Source organism: Callionymus lyra, chromosome 6 (genome assembly GCF_982586985.1).
Source record: "Callionymus lyra chromosome 6, fCalLyr1.hap1.1, whole genome shotgun sequence".
NCBI classification, from domain to species: domain Eukaryota; kingdom Metazoa; phylum Chordata; class Actinopteri; order Syngnathiformes; family Callionymidae; genus Callionymus; species Callionymus lyra.
Genome location: NC_141823.1, coordinates 30,814,807 through 30,842,112, shown reverse-complemented (window position 1 = coordinate 30,842,112; position 27,306 = coordinate 30,814,807). Strand labels below are relative to the sequence as shown.

The following is a 27,306-nucleotide window of genomic DNA, read 5'->3' as shown; positions in this document are numbered from 1 at the left end:
ACATTTTGGGATGGCGAGTCCTGCACATGCTCATTAGTACCTTCTTGTGAGCCCTTGCCTACAATAAAGGTCATGAATTGAGCTTGGGGCCGGACAGTGACAGCAATGTTCAAACAGGGACCTTGCTGGTCCTGGCATCTGTCGCCTGCAATCGCAGGGCGCGAGCAGAGTCACAGGACTAACAGGCTAGCATCTGTCCCACAGTTAGAGAGGAGGAGGGGGCTGTCGGCTGCCTGGTGGTTAGAAACTGTCAGGCTGGGTTTCATGACAACCGGTAGCACTCCAAAAATGAAAATGCAAACATAATTTCCACGTCAGCCCATATAAGAGCTCGTTCCACATGTTTGCAGAACCATGTCGACAGCCTCTCCTGAGCCAAGCTCCGGTTGAGCTGCCGAGGCGACGCTAAGCACACGAGCCTGCGAGACAAGTCGAAGGGTGGAAACGCCCAGAGATGTGCAACTATATGCAGGGAAAAGTCTGCGATCAAGAGATTTGCTAAGAATCTGTGACAGCCGACTTTGTGCTGCAGCAAATTGTATCAACACGGAAACACATTCAGCAGCTTCTCAGTGCCTGGTAGCTCTGACATCACACTAGAGTTAAGATCACGGAGAGGAAATATAACTGGACATGACTGCTCACACGGCTTTTCATCCATATCTTTTATTTACATGCGCAAAAATTCAGTGTATCTAAAAAAAAAAGTTTTTTTCCCCATCTTTATTCCACTTAACAAAGTCCTACAACCTAAATATACACTGAATGTCCTCTAGTGATGAGAGCAACTCCACTGACAGCAGAGTAGACAAGATTTGTTAGGGAAAAAAAAGTATATTATAGCGATATACAGTACTTTAATTTAACAGCACGGTATCTCTTTTTTTTGGCTTTCAAAAACTTTCTTATCTTGGTCAATTTATAGTTTATATTTAAATGTTCAAAATAAATAATTGTTCGTTGCAACTAAAGATGTTTGTTACAACTACATGCAAATATTCACAACATTTGTTCATTTTTGTATTGCAATGAGGCTTCCATCCACTAGATGAAAGCAGACAATTCTACAAATATATCCTTGTTCCCACTGTATTACAATATATCATGTTGCTGCATTGTAGTACATACTCTATCGTGTCGCCAAAATTCTTGCCAATACACACCACTGATCATTAACTTAGTGTCGTCCACAACTTTCTTTTGATCAGAATTAGAAAACTATTTATTTTTTGGTTTATATATCAATAAATGTATAATACTCTACTTTGTTATTCTTTAAATTTACAATTAACATGCAAATATCAGAGTGTTTGTTCATTTCTGTATTTCAATTAAGCTTTGGTCCACTAGATGGAAGCAGTCATTACTAAAGAAATACTACAAATGTATCGTTGTTACTACAATCTCGCCAGATTCTTCCCAAAACATGCCCCTGATGGCTACGTTGAACAAAACTGTCTTCAATTTATCCTTTCATCTTTATTTTCAGGCCATCGATCAGGGAACCAGGAGAATGTCTTGAACAAGCTGTGTACAGACAAGGATCACCTGACTGAAGAAAGTAAAACATGACACGCTCGGTCACGCTGCTTCACAGACACATCATGTTTCAGGCACTGAGGAGCACATGTCACTGCGGCGACAAACAGGCGCGTAACGTGGCGGAGCACTCATTAAGGGGAGCGACAGCGTTGAGTGGGATGTCACATCGAGGAGAGTCACAGTAGCACATTAGCCGGCATGCAAGTGCAATCCCACTCAGGGCAGCTGCAATCAAAACAAGTCATTCTCTTGCAGGCGGTGGGCGTCTTGGCGGCGGTCTCGGGCTGAGACGCGTGGACAGGGACACGGTTAATGCAAGACAAGGAACAAAGAGAAGCAGCTGCCGCATAAATCTTCGCTCTGTGTGGAGTTTATTAGCGGGAGGAACACGTGAGGTCATGCTTTGGTCACAATTGAACACAGAAGTGAACCAACAACACCATCAGGTTCACAAGAAACAAAGTAGATACAGAGTCAAAAGTTCATCAGTTGGACTTTAAATAATAAAATATTATAACAATGTTGTTAACTCCTCTTCACGGCTTGAGAATAACATGCATGCAGCCCCTTAACTTCAGAGCCTAAACGGAAGTTAACTTTTATGTTTGTATAACTTTTTTTCTTTCTCTGAGCTCCACGTCTACCAAGGGCACAGTTTAAAGTAAGACTATAGGTCCATCTAGTGGTTGAAAACCAGTACAGCAGCAATAAACTAATACAAGTCCCATTGACTAATTTATAATTATTAAATCTGAATCTTTAACCATTCCTTTACCATGTTTGTCCTAGCATGATAATCAGCTGAGTTTATGGTTATATTCTTCTTTTTTATGTAAAAGATAAACTGACTATTGTTTTGAACAGAAAAGTATTGATTGAAAATTCAAGTTGAACAGATCACAAACAAGTTGATGTTCTTTTAATGAAGAGCTGATATTGAAATGTAGTTTACACAAGCATTTTAGAATATAAATGTAGTACTGACTCATTCAAGAAACATCTTAAGACATTTTTTTTTTTTGCAGGCTTTTCCTTGATTTTCTGTTACTCCTGTGTTGTTCTTGGTATTATCTTGACCTTTTAAGTATATATTTATTGAGTATTGCTTTGATTGTTTAAGCGCTTTGTGACCCTGGTCTGGAAAAGCGCTCTATAAACATAATTTACTTACTTACTTACTTACTTACTTAATTATGGTTTTTTTTTGTTGTTTTTTTTTAATAAACATTTCGATGACAGTTATAAAAAAATGAAAATACAAAAGAGTTTTTTGTGTGATATAAAAATAATAGAATATAAAAATATAATATAAAAACAAATACATTAAATATACGTTTGACTATGCAGAACATGGTGTTATTATTATTTAATTCATTTTCTAGCGTTTATTCCCTATTCGAGATTGCAGGTTTTATGAATATAATATGATAATACATTATGAAAATTGAAAAACACAATGACACAAATAACAGAAAAGCTGCAATAGTTCCCACATGCTTGGTATTTCAAAATCTACACTTTGATGTTTTGTTTTTTTTCATTCAAATGTTTTATTTAAAATGCTGCTACTTAACTTAATTATTGTTGTTTTTAGTTCAAGTTAAGAAGAATACATTGTCCACTTTTTAAAATGTCCAGCTACCTTTCCATTCCATGTGACTGTAGTGACCGTGTGCATTGTGGAATCATGCAGCCAACACGAGACCCAGGCAGCATCCATAATAAACATGCAACAATTATGTCAATCAGGCAACTATTCATGAAGATATAAATCTGTATTACTTACAAAACATCACTATTAGGTGTGTTTGTAATTGTTTGTGTGTTTAGTTCCAAAGCAGCAGTGAATAAATTATAGAGGAACATTTTAGGTGAGTGTCTTAAACACGACACAGCGAAAGGTCTGCACACACAATTAAAGACTCACAAATAATTTTTAAATAATAATGATGAACACCGGAAAATAAATATTTTGAATATGATTTTAAGTGAACTTACATTTCTTGCATCCGCATTTCTTTATCCTTTTTGGGTCTGTGATGTCATCGTGGCAGGCTTTGCAGTAAAACAGCGCCCTGTGGAAGAACAAAAGTAATCCTGTGTGATCCCAATAGTAAAAACTGAAACATAACAAGCAAGGAATCTTTACCTTCACATTCATAAAATTACATGTGACCTTTCCTTTTTTTATGTCTTGTGTTATCACTGTAAAGGTCACGACTTACCTCTTTACTTCTTTGGCATCGCTGGCAATGAAGAACCCAAGTGTTCCCTCCTGCATTTTCATGTGGTTTCCAGGATTTATCAGGGTGCTGTCAAATAAAAACACAATCTTGAGTTATTTAATAAGAAAAGAGAAAGTATCTTTTTAGCATAGAATATATTTTTTTGTGTTCAGTTTTGTTTTGTTGTTATTTTAATCTATTTGATTTGTCATGTTTAACCCTTGTCTTATGTCAGGGTCAAGGTGACCCGTAGGCCCGTGTTGTCTCTTGCTTACAGAAGTGGTGGAGATCATTCACTATGTCCCAAAAGCAACATAAGGGATAAAACAATTACATTTGTTTTCGGGCCTTCGGGTTTACACAAGGCAGAGCCTTGTTTCTAATCATTTTTATTCAAATATTGGTTCATCAAATATTAAAATAATTATTTATTTTTCTAACCATCAACCAGTTTGAGTCCAACACCATTTTAACATTACTTTGGAGCTTAAATTGATTGAATGAATGACACAATTGAAATTTTTATGTGAAAACAACAATATACCCAATATAAAATACCCAAAAAGTAACAAGGACACACAGTCAATTGAGTACAATAAGTTAGCAATTGTGCAAAGGTTTGACCTGTAGCTGGAGGGCAAATGCTAAAAACACACAAAGTTACAAAATCACACTAAAGGAAGTAAATGAGATGTTGCATGAAATTGTCTAAAACTCCTCTCCACACCTCATAAGCAGCAAAAAAAATCAAACCCTTTTCCAGAAGTGATTGGACATTTGAATACTACATTTTGCTTGCTCACAGGATCTAGAAGAACCTCTTCCCCACCTTGAAGCAATGGTGACACATTTTTTAGCCTCAACTGTGTTGTTGTTCAGGGAAGTTCCCCTATTTCAAGTGTTTTTAGTGAGTGAGGTGAGCTTGTTAAACTTGTCTTCAGTCGTTGCAGCTTCACACACCTGCTCTCTCGTTGATCCGACTTGTACTCGATGGCAATCAGCAGCAGCTTCAGCTTCACGTAGCACAGTCTGAAACAACAAGCATGTCCTTTCTTTCTTGTTTCCTGATGATTATTCTACTTCTAAATCTGTCACACTTTCAACCAAACAATTTCTTCACACATGCTTTAAGTGTTCTTACTCGCATATGACAGGGAAAGACATGCCCACGAAGGCACTTGACAAGTATTCTGTGTACATCTCGTTGGCTACTCCTTCAAGATAATACTTTTGCCATGTGTCTTCCTCGATCTGTAAGAAATATACTTAATTAGTGATCATATTAGGAACAGAAAAAACAGTTTTGACAGGAATGAGAAGGACCTTCACAAATCTTCCTACAGTTGATGGTCATTAGGAAGATGGCAATAAATGAAGTTCATTATGCCACAGAAAGTGAGCCACTTAATGGTAGTTTTACAAATGCAACAATGATCATACCTTTCCAAAATTCCAGAATAAACTGTTTTGTATTGTATATCTTCAGAATGTACACAGCAACACACCATTTAGCTGATCAAAAAACTAGAGAATTTTCAATGAAAAAACGTGCAACGCATCTGTCTGTCAGCACAAAGACTCTAACAGGCTACAGAGGCGAGTGCATGTAGTTTAAATTCAGCCACTATCATCTGGCAAGACCCCCATAAATACCTTGATGAATGACCTCATGGAGAATAGGTTCGCCAGCATCGTGGACAGACCCTGAGCCAGACAGCTCTGAGCAATAAAACCCAGTTTCAGCTCAGCCAGACAAATGGCGTCATCTCCTTCTTTCCAATTCCAGCTGGGGATGTTCAGAAGATGAGCCTGTGGGGCAGAAATAGAAAAAGCGTCATGAAGCAGACCAGCGCTGTTTAGTTGATGCAGGAAGTCAACGAGATACTGACCTTGTTGTGGTACTGCAGCATCTGAGTGATGATTCGGATTTTTGGGTGATAGTTCTTGATCGAAATGACCCTACAAAGAATAAGGAGAGAAGATCTAGAACTTATCAAATGTTGGTGTGAACAATGATTCACAGATTTGCTAAAGATAGTTGTTTTTGTTATTTGAATGCTCTGTTAAAGTGGTTGAACTAATGTTTTCTATATAAAATCCTATCTATTAGAGAATAAATGTTTTTTATCTACTGAGATAAGGCAACAGTTTGTAGCTGTACCCTGGTCAAATAGATAGAATTCAATCATTACTAATGACACTAAGGATTGCTATGGTGTTCCACAAGGTTCTATTCTTGCCCCACTGTAAAGTTTCTTGAGATAAAGCTGTTATGACTTGACACATTAAATAATGTTATTGTAAAAGCATTGGAATATAGATGGGTCTACCTCATGATGTTGGACGCATCCTCGGCATCTGGATCAGCACAATATTTGTTTGCTAGAATTAAGCAAGCGTCTGCGGATTCGATCTGAAATATAATGAACATGAATAAAGTTCAGAATAAAGATAGAGAAAACAGAGGATGGTTGGTGTTTATGCTGGTAACCTTGACTCGTGCCAGGTCGTGGGGGTTCAGCACTGATCCCTGGTAGAACTCCACTTGAGTGAAGTGTCGCTTGAACAAGGCTTCCAGCTCAAGATTAGGAGAAATACTGAAGAAAGAGAAGAACTTGGGGTCAAACATGTGTTTGCTCACAGGATCAACTTTCACGACTGAGGAATATTTACACTTACTTATGGAGAAAAACAATTTCTACATTGACATCGTCCCTGTCCTTGTGTAGGAAGTCTTTGAGAAAGTTGGACACACTCTCAAGTGTTATATGGCCACAAACCACAATGTGCCTGGAAAATGATGAGAAACAGAATAAAGGGGCAGTGGTGGAGAAGTTGTTAGGTGTGTGTAGGTAGATTAGTTGTGATAAACATGGAGCTGAACTGTCAGCTGAATGACTGGGGGTCTGCACAGTAGAAAGTGTGTCACAGGATGTTTCCTGTCAGGGCCAGTGAGGATGAGTTGGCCACTAGATTAAAAAGGATCAGCGATTACTTATAGCAGATTAGGGGAAACTCTGCTCCCGCCCTGGGCTGATGCTTTGTGTACAAATCAAAAATAAATAAAAATTAACTTTTTAAAAAACCTACCTGCAAAAGTTGGTAATGATTTTGTTGTTCTTTTTCACATAAGCTTTATTTAACATATTGAATTCATGTAAAGACTCACACATCATAACTCAATTCACAATGTATTTTTATCATCCTCTTAGTTTTTCCTTGAATATTTTACCTTTCCATGTTCATACTTAGTTATTTATTTAAAAAAAATTTTAGCATAACTTTAAGAATCAAAGTAGACAAAAGCACACTATTTTCCAGTTTTATTCAATAATGGTGATGAAATATCCATATTTAAATCCTCTAAAAATCAACTTTATAATCATTTGAGTCAAGTTATGTCTGAAGAAAAGTTTTATATAAATACAATATTGATATATGTCTAATCAACATTATAATATGATTAATTATGTCAGTTGTTTTATAATTTCAAGGAACTTAACTATTAATTACATACCACATAATATGTGTCTAACTACCAGAAGTGGATCTCATGGACATGGAAAACTACCATGCAGAGATGAAAATTGTGTTTGATGCATTATTGTTTTGGTGGCTATCAGAGAGCTCAAGAATTTAGTGCCTGGTGAAATGTCAAGATGATGCACATTTTCTAGTTTTTAAAAGTGCTAAAGGATGTATTGGGTTCATATGATGATCTTGTGCATCATGTTGAATTTATGTTAATTTTAGTAAATATTCTGACACTGGGTGAAGGTCAAAGTGACATTTGTACTATGAATTAAAGGCTCATAAAATGAAAGGATCATTTTATGTTGTTTGCATGTCACAAGAGGAATTGTCTAATTTAGGTGTCCAGTAAATAATCTTAAAATAATCTTGCTGAAGATTTTTTTATTGTTTTATTTGTGATGTTCACAAATAGAACAATTAACGAGAAAATAATCGACCAGAGAAGTAATAGAATGAAAATCCCCCCAAATAATGTAAACCAATGCTTAGACTAAGCAGAGATTGACATTCAAATCAAAGCCATGCATGAAAGAAAGAATCCTTCTAGACCATGCTACTTAAAGCCATTGTTGAGGTTACCGGGGCAACAACCAGAATCTAAAATAGGGAAATAGGGAGTGGTTAAGAAATTAGTTTTCTAGTTTTTTTGAGGATTCCCTTGATGTTGTTAGCATCTTTCCTGACGGTGTAGGTGAGACTGAAGACAAAGGCCAAGGAAGTTAAAAAGCAAAGAGACTAGCACAGAAATACTTCACTTGTTTTTCCCCGCACAGAAAAACAAAAGTAGAGCAGCACACAGAAGAATGAGAAGATGACACAAGAACAATTGTGTATAAAATATTTCTATAATGCTGACGATGACGATGTAATGAAATAGTGATTCATTGAAAATATCTTCATTGATATTTCATCCGCTTCACTACTTTAATAAGTGTGGCTTCTATTGTGCAAATAAAGTTATGGATGGTGAGATAGGAGAATGATGTGTGTTGATAATAAAGACCCAAACACTTATACAAGCACAAATGAAACACACATCTAGGCCACATCACCATTACCACAGATGACAGGATATTTAGGATTTTCATTGCGTCTAAGTTTGAAACACAAACTCAAGGTTATCGTTGGAGATTTTTTCAAGTAAAAATGTTGTCAAAAATAGAAAACCCAATTTATTTTAAGTTTTAATTATTTTGAAAATGTTTGAAAACAAAACAATTGAAAGTTGGGCTTAAATGTAATTGTCTTGTGTGTCTTCAGACTTAGTCACAATTGAAAATCCTACATGTGTCACATTAACAGTTACACGAATCCCACTTCCACGTGCAACTGATAAATTATATTTTTTCAAGGTCTTCTTTTCTAAATCTCGTGAAAATGTGTATCGTGACATTTCTTTAAAATATATTCTAGATGTTTCTCTCCACTTAACTTAATTCATTGTGTTTTAGCTGAAAGTTAAAGAAGGTTTATTTAATCTTTTTGTTGTATGAGCAACTCATCAAAACTTCAAATAATTACAAAATAAGGGCAAACTCAAATAAAGTCTTAAAAATGAAATGGCACTATCAGTAAGAATAACAATTGACATTGCCTCTTGAAAAAAGACACATCTAACAATCTGAATGTGAAGATACTGTATGTATAAAATATTTGCTTTACTGGAAATAGCTGAAGCTATTGCCAAAATCACTTTTAAACAAGCAGAAATAAAATAAAAAGGAAAATGTTTGGTCATTATCAGAAAGAACGTTGTCAACATGTAAATGCTGTGATTGTTTCTTTTCTTGAAGATTAGAATTTTGATCATTAGATGAAGCTCAAAAACACATTTTCACTTCAAAATTGAAAAAATAAGACCTTGTTATGATCATAGACAAAAATGAATCTTTTGCAAAGCAGCAGCAACCTCCACACATGAACCAAGGCCAAGTTCTTCAGTCACGGTGTGACTTGAGCGATAATTTAGGTTCACTTACATGTTCAAAATCCAGCTGGGCGACCTCTTTAGGAGAGGGCCACTGAGTCACACACAACCACACCAGGCACAAATCTGCTGTTAGGACTTACTTTCTGCCTCTGGTCGAGTTATAACTCCCTCCGTATTTCTTCCGATTTAGGATGAGAGCTGCAATTTCTGGCACGTAGCGAGCAAACATGGCCTACATGCATGAAAAGAAAAAGAAAAGGGCATGCAGAGAAGGTTCTACTGCAGCGGAGGCAGTAGAGCCTCCATGAATACTTACTTTCTCCCATTAACAGCACTATAGGAACCCCCATATTTCTTGCGGTTTCCTATTAACTCTATGATTTCAGGGACGTAGCTCGCAAACATGGCCTAAGGAGGAGATAGGAGACAGAAGAAGAGACTAAAAAAAAGGATAGGTGAGAAGAGCAGCGCCTCTCTTTGCACGTAAGAGCAAGAGGAACACTTGTTAGTGGAAGAAGGAGATCTAACGGGGGAAATGTTAATGTAGTCTGAATTATTATCAGTTACATTACATAAAGAGAGTGAGAAACTAGCAAATATGTGGTGAAGTAGAAGATTTGAGAAGTGAGGGTTTTTGGAATTATTGGAGAAAAACCTTACGAGCCATGTTCTGTCCAACAAAGAGATCAGGATGATTTGATCAACACAGCTCAACGAAGCAACATTCCATTTGAAAATACATACAATTATGTCGTTATCAAAATAATAAAAGTATAAATTGATGTATCCTCTTAGTATAGATTTACGGTGCAGGCAGCATGGTGAGGACTTCCATCAGGAAACTTCCACTTATTACATACTACTCTAGGTGGCACCGGTTCCGGTGTTTAACCAACCTACTGTAGGTTCTCCTTCACATCTGGGTCAGGCTTTACAACCAGTCCATCCAAAGTCGTTTCAGCGGCCTCAACATTGGGAAAAGTTATTCAACAGAAAGAAACTAATTACACATTAATAAAAGTAATGTATTATCAAATTAATTATAGTTGTTGAACTGCAACAGTATGTGACGTACGTGATAAAAGTTACATGTTACTATGTCATTATGATTTATGGGTCGTTCCATTCCATAGCAATATGTTGTCATGTTTGAGCAGAAGGCGCAGTGTAATGTTGCTCCACAGTTGTGTTCGGATCAATCAACCCTGGCGCTTGTTGGATTAAGAAGGTTGAGGGGGTTCCTGAAATCATTCATCACTAAAACGTCATGTAACACAAAATGAATGCTTCCATACGCAGACGACAGTCGACAAAAAAAAACATTCCACGACATACTGTGTTGAGGTGGTGAGCCACACAAACACCTCTGTGTCAACACCAGTTGACGGTCTGACTGTCCCGGTACAGTTTAACACCGGACCAGCTGCCGTGATCGATTGCAATGTCGGACTCAATCTGGCAGGAGGAATGAGATGAACTTTACCAGGCCGCCGAGGATGAAGAAGACCATAAACAGGCGGCCCAGGGTGGTTTTCGCATAAACATCTCCGTAGCCAACCGTGGACATGGTGACCATGAGCAGGTAGACGCATTCCCAGTATGAGAGGGCTTGGGAGTTCTGAAAGTTTTCCCAAGGATCCCCTGAGTTTTCCACCTGCGATGTGGACAATAGACGGTTAAAACAAGGACAGACAACTCACACTCTTACCGACTCACCAGGTGGATGAAGCCTGCGGCTGTGAGCCATGTGCTGATGAAGATTGAGCACAAGTTGACCAGCTTTATGGAGTTGCTGTTGAAGAGAAAGAGTCTGTGTCACAATAGCCCACGTCTACTCTTGTGATGGGCTCATGAGGATACATTAGACCATGTCCTCTTTTTCAAGGGCCTCTTGTTGGCACTTTCTGCCCTTCAATTTGAAATTCTTGGATTATAATAATTATTGTTGTTGTTATATATAATTACAATAATTATTATTATTATTATTACAAACAACAGACAAACACACTGATAATGGCTTTAAAGCATTAGTTTATCTCCATGGTGAGCATGGTATTACCATTTATGTAATTTATTTTAAAAAAAATTGGGGCTTAAAAGGTCAATGACGTTGTTGATTATATATATTATTTTTTTAGTTAAATACAGTTAAAATAAAAACAGCTAATATAAATATTTAGTTGACATGGAAAAGTCATTACATGTTTATTCATATAACAAGAATATTTATAAATTCAAAATGAAGGGACTTTGATGATGCCTAAATACTCTCTGTAGTTATTTGCAGCCTGCATGAGTGCAGAGATTAATTTAAAGCGTTTTGTTTCTCTATAAGCTCTTCCTGCCATGGCATCTGTGCTGAAAGCTTTTTTTTTTCTCAATCAAACACAAAGCCATAGATATCACAGAACGATTCACAAAAACAGAGAGAAAACACTTGGAATTTTGGCAAAAGCTTACCTTGTCTTTAGTATGTTCAGAAACTGTAGGATCTCTGAGAACTGTATCAACCTTAAGGCTCTTAAAAACCTCAGTCCTGTGGGCGAAACAATAGGATGAAAGGCATCAGAGAACATGTTTAAACACAAATCCTACCTTTTATTCTTTCCTCCATGGTAACGTCTAAATTAATCAAAGATTCACACTAATAATGTGTGTTTATCTTATGGATAAACGAAGAGGCAGAAAGAAAGTTAGGAGCCTCGCACTCCTCCATGAGTCTCCTGAATGCAACACTGAACTTGGGTGAGATGAAACGTGGATTACCAACAGATTGAATTAGGAAGCCAAGAACATTCTAGCCACAACACAATCAGCAGTGACAAGTACTTATAATAACCAGCCATCTGTAAATGCCTTGATCGAGGCAATACTTTAGATCCGCTTTGCTTTATCCTGTTTGTTTTTAAAAGATGATTGAAGGTGAGACATTTCATAACTGCATTGCCCTTTGCCCTTGTTAACTCACTTCATACCACAGGGTGAAAAAAAGAGTTTAGTTTTAACAATATTGTCTCATCATTGTGTCAAAATGGATCCTTCTGGATCTGTGAGGCATTTGAAGGATTCAGCTCAACTTGTCTATATGTTATAGGTACAAAGCAACAATTAAACTTCTACAGTATGTGGTCATACAGTGTTCGAACATGCAATGATATCATTGAAGACCGATCAAGAATGAGTATTTAATTTAGGACAATAACAGTGGGAGAAAATGACTTCACTGGTGGAAAAGAGCTGCAAAGTATAGTCCGCACTCATTGAGTCCTTTTGAATGGTACATGTGTTAATATAACATGTGAAGAAACAGGCTCAGTGTGTGAACACAGGTGATGTCAGTTACACATGTAAGAGAATCAACAACACTCAGACATGCTGTCAGACTGTCTTCATCCACAAATGTGAGTGTTTCTCTGATGCTTCATTAAACATTATTCTTGTAATATTGATTATTAATTACCCAAACAAGAACCTTACACTTATTCATAAATGATTTTTGTAGAACTTTTTTTTGTTGTTTTAACCACAACATCAACAATGCCTACTGCTCTTCAGGTGTTTGTGGTGAAATGTTTTCTTTCAATATTGTTTAGGACTGCTTTAATATTTGAATCCTATATGTCTTTTGTTTGATGTATTGTAAAACACATTACATTTAAAGAGCACATGTTTCTGAAGTCTTCTAGTTTAGAAAAGGTAAGGATGGCGAAAAGATAAGATCCTACCATTTGGCTACTTTTCAAATAATAGTGTAATTATGTATATTCAATAATCACCTCCAGTATGTAAAAAGGTTATGGGTTGTAGAGGATTTAAACAGAATACCCAATATGCTGTATAACGAAATGTTAACCTGTAAAGCTACAATTATTTACATAGAAATCCCACAGTAAAATGTAAATTAAAATGTGTGTATAAAGTCCATTAGGTTTAAGAGAAGCATCTTTCATTTATAAACAATTCATTACATGAGAGTAAGACAGTAACATAGATCATCTGCAGCCCAAATTAAAGTAACAAATAAATCTTTCAATCGTCAAAAAAAAAAGCAAGTATTGATTTTCGTCTCAAGAAAACATGACATCAAAACTTTCCGGGTGAACACGTGCATCTATGAACTTGCTTCAGGTGAGACAACAAACGTGTTTTAGAGCCATCTAGTGGGTACTTCGCAGATCGACGACACTGGACATTGTCTTCGCGGTACATGTGGTCATATTACTCTTCAAGTCAACAGCACTAAACAATGTAAGTCTTTAAGCTAAAAGCTCAGGAAATATTTTATTCCACAAATCTGTTTTAATGTTTTCATCAGATTATGCTTTAAAACTGCCGATCTGATGTTTAATAAAATCACATAAATTATGTCAGCATGAAACACGATCACGTGTAGTACTCAGTCATGTGGTAGCAAAGGTAAAAAGAAGTAAAGGATCAGGGACGTGGCACAGGAAGTTTGGTTTTATTTTCCAACATAATTAGGCTCCAGCTGAGACAACTCACAAACATGTTGCTCTCCGGCTTCCCACAGGTCTTACCCCAGTAGGAGATTACATGGAAGCATGACCCCAGGGTGAAGCAGATGCTATCCTGGTCCTCCTTCTCACCCACATGACTGTGGCCCATCCGGACCCGGTAGCCCTTCTGGAATAGCTCGCCGGTGGACTTCTTCCTCCTCCGTGTGTTCGTGGCGATCTGGGCAAGTGCGTCTCCATCAGGACGTCTGTACACCAGCATCTTAGTCGGAATCATGGCTGCAGAGTCAAGTCCAACGCTTGTGTCGAAAGGTGACGATTTACTAAGTAAAAAAGGTGCTGGTCCTTAAAAATAAAAACTATCAGAGAGCCACAGGTTGGCGTCTGAAAGCAGAGCATTCAACTTCAGACTAGTATCTTTGCAGCGTGTAGAGTGAGCTTAAAGCAAACCCTTTTCCCATCAGGATATTAGAGTGTAAGCTTCTTTCTGATTCATCCAGAGAAAGGAAGGGGCCAGACTGCCGCTCAGTCTGTCACTGACCACAATGAAAACCTCCATCTCATCTCAGCCCTCCCTCTGCTCCGCACGTCCACCTCTAATCTTTGATGGAAAGTAGGAAATGCTTCTTTGTCTCCAGCAAGTGGTTCACTTCATCATGTGTTTTTTTCATAGATTCAATGGTCCAACTTGAATCCCAATTTTAATCACAGCTGATGTATAAAACATTAAGCAGATATAAAGATGTGACGTGAGGCTCTCGATGCAACAGATGAACATGCAGTTTGAAACAGAACTTTATATTTGAATCAGTGAAAATGATGAGAGAATAAGTGCCGCACATATTTGCAGTGATGCTCATGGACTGAGCTGCATGCGATGTAGAGCAGCAGCTGCTCACTCGCATCTGATGTAATACAAAGGTCAGATTCAATTTGCCCAGATCTTCCCAAATTCACCCATCGGGATTCTAATCCTCTTGTTGCATGCACGGACATTTGTTTACAATGATGTTGAACATGATGTTTTTAGATTTCAATTACTTTCCCTTCTGTGGATGGTCCAATACAAAGGTTGTACTTTCAGCTTTTCTCCATTTAATGGTGGAGTCATGAAGAGCTTGCACTGGTACATGTACTACTTCTTTCCCTTAACTTTGATGCAAAAGGATAACATACAATATTCTGTTTCATGCTAATGGTAGCTAATGGTTGCTAATGCTAGTTTTTCAGCTTTTTTAATGGCTGTTAGTTATTGATCATTGTTATTAAAACATATATGATACTTGTGTGTTTAAGATAGTTCTGAAGTTGCAACATTGTTGCCTTAATCCGTAAATCTGAAGGCTAATCTAATCCTTTGAATGGTGGAATGAAATTTCCGGGAAAGCAAGTGGAAAACTTTAGGATATTAGAAGAAATGAATCTGTGAAAGACAGCAAGACATAGCTTTTCACAAATCCATGCCCCTGTAGGTGAGGGTTGACACCGCTGTGTTAAAGCTTGCTACTGGTTCAGAGTTCCAGAGTAAGACTTTTGAACAGCAGCAGAAATGTTGTTGGTACCTGATTTAATTTGTTTTACAGACGAGTGTCTGCCTGACGGGAGAACTGCTATGGGCTTCAATGCTGTGTTGGTACAATTTCCGGAAGGGGACCTCCTGAGGGATGAATAAAGTTCTACCTATCTATCTATCTACAATTGGATCCTATGCACCCATCATAGCAACCCTCTAAGAACATAGACTGCTGGTTTCTACATCTTAAGACACCTGTGGTATTCAATTGACCTCGTAACCTTGTTGTACTCCTTTCAACTCCCGCTCAATGTTGTGGCCACCAGACACAAAAGGATTGGACCTCGTCCACAGACTAGGGAACAATGTTTTTTGCCGACAAACTATGATGGCTTCAAAATACTTTTTTTCTTGCTGGGAGTCAAACTGTAGACTCTTAAATGATGCCACTCCCTGACAAATCAGTGGCCGGCAGTCGGTCAACATCACCTTTTTTGGTGCCGGCTTGGCTCGCTTGGAACCAGAGTGGAGCAGGTACTTTTAATTAATGGTAAATGGAAAACAAAGGTACCACTTTACTTGGTAGCGCTAAAGGATACACTGTTAGGTGATGATGACTTGAAGAGTTGAAGGTTCAATCAAATGCTATTCTATTCATTTTTATATTCTGTGATGCCACCACAACATATTCCTGTGTTGGGTTTACACTGGCAATAAAAGTTTTCTGATTCTGAACCTGTTTCTGAAAACTTCTCAGGATCCTCAAAGCTACGCTATCCATGCCACACATGACTTCCATTTCTTGAAAAAGACAAGCGTGGTTCTTGCTAGTAAAAAGACCTTGTGTCATCAAAAACGTCAAAAACAAACATTATCAAAACATCATACATAAATAATTGTGGAGTGATTTTTTATTTTTAAACAGAATTTTCACTTGAACTACTATGCACTTCTTAAGAGAACCTTTAATAAAGATAAATCTATTTAAGTGTGTTAAGGTTTCCAACTGACGCACTTTAGTAATAGTTCACGTGCTGTGAATTGTCTGAACATTTCTGCAGCACAGACACAGAGTGAAGAAATTCTCCAAAGTCGAGTGTTTGATTCAAAAATGCTTTTATTTTTCGGCATTTATTTCATGCCAGGTATCATGTCCGGTGTGACAATAGGACAAGTATGCTGAGTTGTATGAAAATTAAAATTAATGTATTTATTGCTACAATGTTGGAAGTAAAATTCCATGATTTCCAACATCCCACATTATTTATATACTATATTGGGTTTATTAAAATTACATTTTGAGTCTATTTGGTTGAATAGACATAACTGGTTGGGTAGTTGTTTTTAAATGAGTAATGCTGGCTCTTTGTCACGTTAAAATGGTGTGGTATCATCATGTGTCCACTAGATGGCAGCAGAATGCGGTACTGCTCATCAATTGTTGCCTTCTACTCAAACGCACTTCACAAAGATGTGCTCTATCAAACGCCTCATTGGATGTGATTCTATGCTGAGCTTCAGCCGACAGAACAAGAAAATAAAGCCATAAACCCTAAACTACTGACAAAAACGATCCCTTATAATCCTCTAATTCTCTGCAGACCTCTCCCGGTGATGAGCTGCACACATTTAGCAGATTGACTTCTATTCTAGCAGCGGAGACGTCCACAAAAGCCTATTACACTTCACATGCTTTCCAGAGCAACATGATTTCATCTGAGTGATACTTTCAGGAGGGTGAAGGTGAGCTACACCTGAAGCACAGCACCCAGCTGTGGTGAGAAAGACGGATGAGAGAGTCACATGTACAGTTGTGATTTATAAAACATTAGTGAGGCCAGAGCATCAGTCACGTGACTTTTGATAGAGCCATGCTGGGTTAAGCTCACAGAGCTTTAATGATGTCATACTTTTGTTTCTAATGCAATATTTTCATGGTATGTATGCACTTCTTTATTTACCAAATTTCTAGATTTTTTGTCTCAGCTCAAGGCTTGATGTTCTGAACAGTATCAACAAATTAAGAAATTAATCAATAACAAAGATAAATCTGTAGAATTTTTCTTTTTAATTATGGCTTTAGTAGTTTTACTTATAAGATGAGAGCTAGCAAAGAAAAACAGTTTGTTGAAAATTAAAAATTAAAATATATATATATATTAATAAAAAAAAATAAAAAAAACTTTCCAAAAATCAAATAAAAACACAGTTTTTCTTTGTTTAAATAAATATATATATATATAAGACAAAAGTATATACATATAAATATATACTCTTGCCAAGTTTGCGGTTCTGTTAAAGGTTCTAAAATCCACAGATCCCTCTGCTAGAACAAACAAGCACTGGATCTTTGTTCCAGTTAAACCTGCTACAATGACGTTATCAGGCCGGAGCCCAGTCCAAACCAGCTGGACATTCATGCTTGACATGATACACATCAGATCCAATTTGTCAAGTGGGAGTGCGTCCTTAAAAAATCCTTACCCAGCCAGCTCCTGTTCAGATAGACGGACACAAACACCGGAGGAACGGTGAAGAAGTCCACCACAGAATTGACCTCCAGCCAAAACCACAGCTTGTCATTGGCAGCGATGAACTGGGGGGGAGCAAACGTGTTTGAGACTTTGACAGATGTTACACTGACAAGTGTTGCATGTGTTACTGACCCGTAGACCAAAGTAGAGAAGGAAGAAGACGTTGAAAGCCATGTCGATCTGGAGCGTAAAGTCTTCGTAGAAGTTCTGGCAGGACTCGATAGGACTGTTGATGAAAATGTTGATTCAATGAGAAAACAATTCTTCAACAAAAGTATGTAGAAAATAAATAAATAAAGGATGCATTCTTCTCTTGCTGCAAATGCATTTCTACAGGTAAGTGTTCTCTCCATCATGTATTTGCTATTTGTCAAGGTCATGCAAGTGTCATCAACCAGGCAGTATATTGTAAATACACCTGTTTAACCCTTAAATAACTGCAGACCAGACTTACTGCTGTTCAGTCAGAGAGGTTTGATGGTGCAAATGAAGAGGCATGAGCAGTAGTTTAAGGGTTAAATGCATGCAAAGTTCATGTTTCATTGGCTTGAGTCAGGCAGCCATAGCAAATGTAGTGATGTCTCACCCTCACAACGCTCGTAATCTGGATTCAAATGAAGAGAAATCATGAATCATCAAGTTAATGTAAGAGTGATTTACTAGCATAACGTTAATAAATCCGGGTCGAAGAAGAAAAGCTAACCTGCTAATTCTTTAGTATGTCAGAGACGTGTACACATGGACAGTAGACAATCTGCTGACAGGACTTAAAGTAGAATCTCTTCTCATGCATGTAAGATACATTTAAAAGGAAATATACATGTTAGTTTGTGTTAATAATGAAACATGCTTCAACTCAACAAAGTCAGAATCCATAAGTCCAATGTCAACAGACAATAGAGAATTCGTTTTTAAAGTTAAAATTGTCAAAATAAAAAGTTGTTTTGTCTTAATTGTATTTGTCTGCATCATTACCATTGGAGAATAAACAAGCACACTGTTTAAAATAATGAGACAAAGAGACGCTAACACAAGAATTAATGATTACTTGTTCAAGTGGGCGACTGCCTACCACAAGAGTACAAATGACTTTTTTATTTATGTAATTCCCACCAATGTCAGTCCTGTTGTAATTGTATCCTTGGATCCCACTCCATGTAGGATTTAATTAGCCCGAGTGAGAAGCGTGCACCGCTATAATCCAGCTCTCAATGAGACGTGTGGAATAGAAAATGTTCTTTCACTGAGCATCACTGGTCGTAGCGACAAGTTTGTGTGGAACATAAGAGAGGCACTGCGGTGATGACAATTGATAGATTGAATTGATTCATGAATAATAATAGGTCATTCCATTCACACCGTATGGAGCTGCCATGTATTCTGGTGTTCTTTTTCTTTGACATTTCCTGTTTTTTTTGTTTTCTGTTGTTTTTGTCTACTTTTGTTCCAAGAGTTGTAACAGGACCACTGCACCTGTTGCTGTGCCTCGACAGCTGCAACTCCTCAACCTATTAAATCCAAACTTGACTCATTTTCTGCTCACCCTCATTTCAACTAAGGTTTGGGATTATTTTCAGAGAAATCCAATTATTTTTAGAGTTATAGGCAAAAATGTATGTCTATTTTAGTGACTGGAGCTGAGGTTCATCTTGCTCCAAAATGACATACTTAAAAACATCCAAATACCTCAATACTGTTTGTCTGTAATACCCATCTTGTATTAAGGCCTCTACATGAGGATTTGTTCCTGAAAAAATTAAACAAGTCTATATTTTAAGATTTTTTATAGTGGGTGCTGCTTTTCCATCAGCCATCTTGAATCCGACATTTGCAATGTGTTTGAATGAGGAAAGATTTCGAGCAGCAGCTGAGAGACTGGGATCTTCCGCTTCAAACACACTTAAATATATAGAATTATTTCTTTTTTTCTGAACATTTCAAGGCTTTAATACAAGATAGAGATTACAGACAAGCACCATGTCGGTATTTGTATGTTTTTAAGTGCATAATTTTTGGACGAAAATAAAGACAAAAACCACTGAGCTCCAGTCACTACATTAAAATGAACATACATTTTTGCCTATAAATCTAAAAAGGAACAGATTACTCTGTAAATAATTCCAAACCTGAGTTAACACGAGGGTGTGTATAAAATGAGTGAAATTTAATTTTTGGGTCAACTATCACTTTAACTATAGCTGCGGAGCTAAACGCCACCTCTTTCCCAGCAACAGGCACCAGATTATAACCTACATTGTACGTCTTCCAGTGTATGTTCTCTACCCAGTTTGGGGGGGGGGGTTTGACTTGGCCTTTTGAGGTATGATATAGACAATAGTGATCGTCGATGCCTGTTCATTTAACTTGAATCTATTCTTCAGCATTTTGCTGATTATTCCCAGACTTTTGCCAGTTTTTTGGTTACTTTTTTCTAGTCATAGCTGGAGTATAATTCATTTCTGAGGTCCTGTGGAGACAGCACCATGACATGAGCAATAACATTTGTTTTTCAGTACCATCACAAATTGGTTTCAGGTTTATGATGTCATACTCATCCAAATGTAGAGTAATTTATGTAATGTAATATAAAAAAGGAAGGTAAGTTTGTCTGCAGTGTTCATGTGGTTGTTGTATTGTTGAATCATGTTTCTAACTTAGAACCAAGTAAGGTCAGCCATGTTCAGCACATAGTTCACAACCTCTTGAACCAGATGCTTCCCACTGTTACACATCGTGAGTAGAGTGTCAGGTCTGAAGGTGTAATGTGTGTGCACTTCTTTAAGTGTGTGACTCTATCGCTGGGAATGTGAGAAAATTTGACTTTTTTCATCATTTATTTATTTTTATTTATGTGGTTTCATTTGTCCTCTAAAAAATATATTATTTTTATTAATGTGATTTCATCAATGATAAAATGCAAGTAAACTCTGTAGGATAAATACAACTATTTTTTACAACAAAAGACATTTTGTATATTTTTGAAAATATATAAAGAATAAAAAACATTGAAATAAAACATTTTAGAGGTGAAATAGGAAATTGTAAGACAAAAAATGTAAGAAATGTCCTTAATTAAAGGTCACAATAAAACTTCAGTCTTTGAAAGAAATTAAATAAACAAATAGATTTTTATTTGCCATAAGAAATTATTTGGAACTCATACAACCCATTCCAGGTCCAGAAAAATATGGGAACACTCATCCATTTTATCCTAAAATTGTTCGCACATAAAGCAGAAAAAAAACATCAAGCCTTTTCTCTGACACACATCAAATAATGTCAAATTGGGCGAGGACAGCCCGAATCCTGGTGGCTATTAGTAAAGACTTAACAGTTCTTTCCGACTAGACCTCTACACGCTGCAGGGCCTCAAGTGGGACTGGTAGACAGCTCGTTTCCGGCAGGGTCATCCTGTCCATCATATTCCAGGCTGAGCACCCTCGTGGGACTAATTACGGAGGCAACTGTATCTGTTACACTCCACTGCCACACACCAGAGCTGCCGGACATATTGGATGTGTTGAGAGGACAGGTAGTGAGAAATACTGAATAATAGAAAGACTGATTTGAAAACGAGGGCAAATGAAAATGCCGCTTGTTGGAAAAATGAACCCTTTCTGAGAGAAGTGAAAGGTCAGAGGTCATCCTTCATCAGGTGGAAAGGTATTAGACGTAGAAGGAGGCCACAGATGGTAGCGGTGAGGATGTAACTCTACCTGGTTGTGTTCACATGAGATAATGGAGGGGGTGGGCTCACATAAACAACAACTCCTCCAGAAGTTTCTCTGCCTCCAAAAGCGAAGCTCTAATCCTGCTTTATCTTGTTGTTTAATGGCATGTCCTGTACAAAAAAAAAATCAGCGGCTCGCTCACTAAAAGCCTTTTCCTCTTCCTCTGATCTGCTGAGAGAAGCTGATTGTTCTTGGCTGGAATTTTAAGTTTCCCCGCTTGACTCTCGGTCTAAAGCTTTTAAGTCTAACTGATTTTTATCTCTGAGGACGAAAAAGTTCAGAGTTGAAGAGGTATAAACGAAGCACATGACACTTGTTAGATGCTGTCGGGGAATTCTGTCCTTGTTGGGCCTGCTGGGCGAAGGTTCAAATTCTCACATGTAATAAGATATTTCTTATTTTGAGAAACCATTTCTGCTAAACGATGACATCAATACCTTCGTTATTCTGATGTTCATATATGGGAGTTTAACTTATCGTGAGTCATGCTTCCCGTGTTTGTGTCCCACCCTTTAGTTGCTGCTCTACCATATGGTACGGTACTACCAGCCAGGACAGGTTAAGAGCTGTGCTGTCCAGCTCAATCTCCAGTTACACTTCAACTCCAACAGCCTTACTTCAGTGGCCTAAACTTTCAAGGTAGGCTGAGGTCATCTATACTGACAGGTTGTCAAGGGAGGTAGTACACAAAGTCAGCCAACTTAGCCAATCCTGTCATTTATTTCTGTCTTACCAGGGAGAATGTCATATATAGTGTGTCACACCAGTCACCCTTCACTTTGGATGGAAGAATTGGCCCGCACTGGCCCTGTTTTGCCTCTGTGACTCCAGAACCTGACTTTTGGTGCAGTGGCTCAAGAGAACTTGATTCTTGAACTGATACCATTGGCCATGAGGGCGCTTAGTTCTGTCCCATTTTCTGTCACATATCTGGATCTAGGGTCATTTCTTCAATGTGAGCCACTAGATCAGGCCCCTGTAGAGCTTTTGTCCTCCTAGTAAATTGGCTCTACTGCAAGGTCTAGTTTCCACCAAGAAAGCCAGTGATCTCTCCATCATTGTGTCCTCCTTCCGCGTCTTTCTTTTCACCCAAATCTGTTTACGCATTCCTTCAGGTCAAGTGTGATTTCATCGAGGGCACCAGAGAAAGAAGCCTTTTTAGTCCAGCTGGTAGTACATTCTTTCGGCCACCCAGTTGAAAACCGAATAGTGAAGCCTCTAATGCGGCAAAATAGGATACAAACTTGCTGAAATTACACAACTATGGCATATATTTCCCCCTATTGAGCCCGGGGGGAATTTATAATTGTTTAACAAGCCCTAATGTGTATTGGAAGTTTGTCCGTTTTTTCGCTCATGTTACAGAAAGGCCTTATCTATGAGGTTGCTTCACTGATTTGCCCCAAACTTAATTTTGCATAATCTTTCAGGAGTATATGAGTACCCACAAATAAAATATTCAAGAATGACATTTAAACTCTCAAGAGGTCATGTATTTATTCCAGAAACTTGGAATTCATTAAATACTAAATACTGAACTCATTATTCTGTAATGTGTGTGTCCTTTAAACAGCCAGCTGCCAATAAAAAAAAAGTAGAAAGTTTAATTTGCTGTATAATGAGACGGAAATGTACCATTTGTGAACTGGGTTTCACTCATGAAATGCTGTTGAAGCTATTAGATCATGAAGATTTGAATCATCTCTTTATCATCCACTGATTTATAGGTTTATGTCTGTTGTGGCACATAAGAAAAGGCCACATAAAGAAGTGTGCAGGTGGATGTGAATTCTAACTTCCTTGGTATGAACCTTCACTCTTCTGACCTTGAGTAACACAAGACCTACGATGTTGTGCATGAATCTCAATACTTACTCAGAGGAATCGATGAAGTAGATGACAAGGGCTCCAATGCTCAGTGCAAACACGAGAACCACCTGGATGAACAGAGAAGAATTCTGTCAGTGAAAATGACTCATGTGTATTTTCTATCATTCCGACATGCTTTGAAAGAAGACATTCATCTTGTCCTGCTTTTAACTCCTGCCCGTTATAGGGGTGACCCATTTTTTCTCATCTGACCCATTTGGTAGGTCACACAAGTTCACATTTAGATTTGCAGTTTGCCCTCTCATAAATCATTTGAGATAGGAGGATCTTTTGCAGAGAATCTTGATGAACAATATTTATGAGGAGCGCCATCAAACAAGGTTGTACACTTTGTGAAATGTCTGCACTATTTTAAATGTTCCCCCTTTTATTTGCTTTTCATGTCCATGTCAACTCAAGTTTCCATTTATATCAGATCAATATCTAATGTGAGTAAATATAATGACAAGAAAAAACATCCTTCTTATATGTGGTCCAGCTTTAAATCTTCCAAAAGTCATATATTGTGATCTAGAGTGATTATGAATTATATATACCAAGCAGGAACTTGCGGTCAGGGTAATGGCCGCATGTCTTAATGTCACAAATTGCATTCATACATGCAATTGACGCCGGCCAGTTGCCGTATCTCTGAATGTCGCCAATATAGTGCTCACAGATACATTTATTTGCCTTGTTTTTCTACAGTCTGACTGATTTCTTTAACCATTAAAGTTTAAGGTTTGTAAGGGTCTTATTTAGTTTCGCTGATTGGAAATACAACTGCAGTGAAAAGGCAAAGTTTGAGGCACAAACTAATGAGCCTCCAAATACTACATCACATCTCCATTAAGGCGGAGAGACATTTCAAACTAAAGGAAATAATGTTCATAATTTAGTAAGTAACAGAGGTTTGTGTGGCAATGTAAAGGCATATGAACTTCATTTACAGATAAAGGTAAGATCAGAAACGGTTTCAATTTCAATCATATGAATATAAGACTATAACGCTAAGAATAATACAATGGAATATTTAAACTCTACATTTTAGCCCTTAATAAAAAAAATCTTGTTTTTCTCACACTTATACTGACACATTTAATACTCAATATTTATCTTTTCATGACAAACTTTAGTCCTTATGCGTAAATCTAGCCAATCACAGAAGGCCCTACAACATATTAACCAATCAGAAGAACATAAGGTGGGTCTGTCGTTCCTGACAGCAATGCGTCTAACAACTTGTGATCAAGTCATTGTAACTTAACATTTTAATACAAATACAGCATCATTCCGCTAACTCTCACTCAGGATTCTTCACACTAGAGCCAAATTTAAGTCTGGAGAGTTCTCGCTAAACTTTACGGTAACTTCCCCCCAGTAGGAGGAAATAAACGTTTGGTTTTCAAATTAAGAGCGTTTAATCGGCTGCATCTTCCTTGTAATCCTTTATCACGATCGTACATTATACTGAATACTAAAAATAAATTGATGAATGTCAATGTCAAAGATGACAGGTTTATGATGCTATAAATCAATATTCATCCACAATCTGCCAAAGATCTGGAGGATGTAGACTAATATCCCTCAATATATCACAACAATTCAAAATAGACTTTTGGATAAATTATTTATGAATTTATGAATTCATATTTTTTTTAAACCATCTTCATATGATAAAGTAAAGTCAATCTAATAAAATCATAGAAATCATCTATTAAAGATTTCACCCAAGACCATGCGTGTGTATATGTGTGTGAGCATGTGTGTGTGTGTGTGTGTGTGTGTGTGTGTTTGTGTGTGTGTGTGTGTGTGTGTGTGTGTGTGTGTGTGTGTGTGTGTGTGTGTGTGTGTGTGCGTGCATGTGAGCGTGTGAAGAATACTTTTGAGATATGAAATAACCACTAGCAATTTGAATAAGAGGTGTGGTATAAGTAATGAGTTTATATACTTGTAAAACTGACACTAAAGAGGTCAGTGCTTCACCAACCATGAACCTCACCAAACGTCACTGACACCAAGATAAACGTGTTGTGAAGAACATCATCTTAACAATTCCTTTTTTAAACACAAACACGTATCCACATTAATATTTAACTCCACTTTCATCTCCCTGCTAAGACAAATGCTCTTGTTGATTTCATCCGAGAGAGGAACTAACCTGCTTCTTATTTTAAATAATTTGCCTGCATGGGTCTTACACAGAATAACACAGGAGTGGAAATACATTTGCCCACTTTGTTCAAAGTGAGGTGGCTCCTTAAGGCAGCATGTTTCCTCTTGGTATTTTTTTTCTTTAATTAATTTAACTGACACATTTACTAAATTAGTAAGGGATTTGGGGAATTTGTGGTAACCCCAGGAAACTAAAGATTCAATTGCAAGAAGCGTTTTAACAATTCTATTGCTTTTTTTTCTAAAGATTTGACTGAGACGCAATCACTTTAGCTCTTTTTTATTTGTTATGCAATCTGTTTTTTTGGTCTTTCTTTTTTTTTGTGTTCTACTTTTCCTTCTGCTCTTGTTGGAACAAGCTGAATTTCCTATTAAATATGAATTGTTTGAGTTGAAATAGAGTTCCGTTGGATATCAAAAAGACATTTTCAGATTTAGTCATGATTCCAGAAAGTTCTGCCTCATTTATCAACCTGGAAACAACATCAGCGCCTTAACTTTGTTTTATTCACCACCACTACCTCAGAACCATTTCAAAGGCTCTGTTGATATTTGTGGGCACAAAAACATCTCGGCGTGTGACACAGACTTCATGGCGGCATTTATGTGCGATTGCTCAGGAGCAGCCCAGGTCACACAACTGTTAGAGTTAAAAGTGGACTCATTTCACTCTGTCCCTGATTTGTGATCAATGTCTCACTCATGTGCAGTTGTTTGTCAGGGAGATATTTGCACAAGCAAAAGTCAGCCACACATCTCTTACTGACGGTGAACCACCTTCAGATAAAAAAGTGTTATTGTAGCAGGAGTGAAGACAACAACTCCCTAACTTCACATTATCTCCAAACTGCGGTGAATAAATAAACCAAAAAGAAAGCGTCGGTGTCACTAAGCGACACGGCACTTACTGTACACCCGATAGTGTAAATAAATACACAAGAGCGGAGCTCATCATGTAAATTGGCAGCGGAAAAGTGGGCGAGGTGACACAAGGAGGCTTCAGCTTTCACAGCGATCCAGCACAGCCCGAGGCCTCAGCAGCAACACCACAGCTAAATAAAACCTGCTGCATTTCTCAATGCAGAAGATATCAGAATCCTGCAAAGAAGTCAACAGAGTTTGCCAACAGAGGAAAGCAGTGAGGTTTGAACATGAGCTAAACAATACAGGAGTCGTCAAGTGATGGAGAGAGAGAGAGAGAGACTTCATCACTGTCACAGGAATCTGACGCCCTGAGCGCAAGTGAGAAACATCTAAGTCACTCTGGGATCAAGTAGATGTTTTTCTGAGCAGATAATGCCAGGGTGAAGGTAGGATGGAGGATTACACTCAACGACATTTTCAATTATTACATTTCTCTCTTACATGATTGATAGATAAAGAATCAAGTCTAGAAATAATAACCTTCTCTCTCTATTAATCTTACCGCGCCTCAGAGGCTCTTCATAATAAAGAAAAAGGATCAAACATCATCATCTACGCCTAAGAGCAGCTGCAACCTTCATGATTGTACGAGTTATTTTAGTTTCAGCATCAGGTATTGGAAAATCTGTCTTTAATAAAAATCATACAAAGAAAAGGTTACATGCACAATAATAAGAAGACCTGCGTCGTCTTTAGTGGTTGATATTAAAGTGAATTTGTATGAAGTGGTTTTAGTCAAATATTTATATTTTATTTTTGTTATATTGATTGTCTTCCCCAATAATGAAACCAGACAATCTGGTTATAGTATACAGTATATATATAGATTTTGTTTTATTATTTACTCACTGTGG

General features: G+C 37.5%; 1 protein-coding gene across 4 annotated transcripts in view; it reads right to left on the bottom strand.

Annotated features, from left to right (window-relative positions):
* The window catches only part of LOC148078172 (calcium-activated potassium channel subunit alpha-1a-like), an 85,013-nt gene that overhangs the window by 18,956 nt on the left and 38,751 nt on the right, over positions 1–27,306 (bottom strand). For 2 of the 4 annotated variants that reach the window (XM_087792736.1, XM_087792739.1), the window contains exons 3-18: positions 23,360–23,421; positions 17,886–17,979; positions 17,704–17,815; positions 11,692–11,767; positions 10,948–11,023; positions 10,715–10,885; positions 9,548–9,639; positions 6,447–6,557; positions 6,259–6,364; positions 6,098–6,180; positions 5,657–5,726; positions 5,421–5,576; positions 4,909–5,018; positions 4,728–4,796; positions 3,768–3,854; positions 3,541–3,617 (exon numbers count right to left, since the gene is read on the bottom strand). In XM_087792736.1, coding sequence (XP_087648862.1) covers positions 3,541–3,617; positions 3,768–3,854; positions 4,728–4,796; positions 4,909–5,018; positions 5,421–5,576; positions 5,657–5,726; positions 6,098–6,180; positions 6,259–6,364; positions 6,447–6,557; positions 9,548–9,639; positions 10,715–10,885; positions 10,948–11,023; positions 11,692–11,767; positions 17,704–17,815; positions 17,886–17,979; positions 23,360–23,421 — 1,552 coding nt within the window. Of the gene's footprint in view, positions 1–3,540; positions 3,618–3,767; positions 3,855–4,727; positions 4,797–4,908; positions 5,019–5,420; positions 5,577–5,656; positions 5,727–6,097; positions 6,181–6,258; positions 6,365–6,446; positions 6,558–9,371; positions 9,464–9,547; positions 9,640–10,714; positions 10,886–10,947; positions 11,024–11,691; positions 11,768–17,703; positions 17,816–17,885; positions 17,980–23,359; positions 23,422–27,306 lie in introns of all 4 variants that reach the window. The other 2 variants (XM_087792735.1, XM_087792738.1) reach the window with 1 other exon arrangement.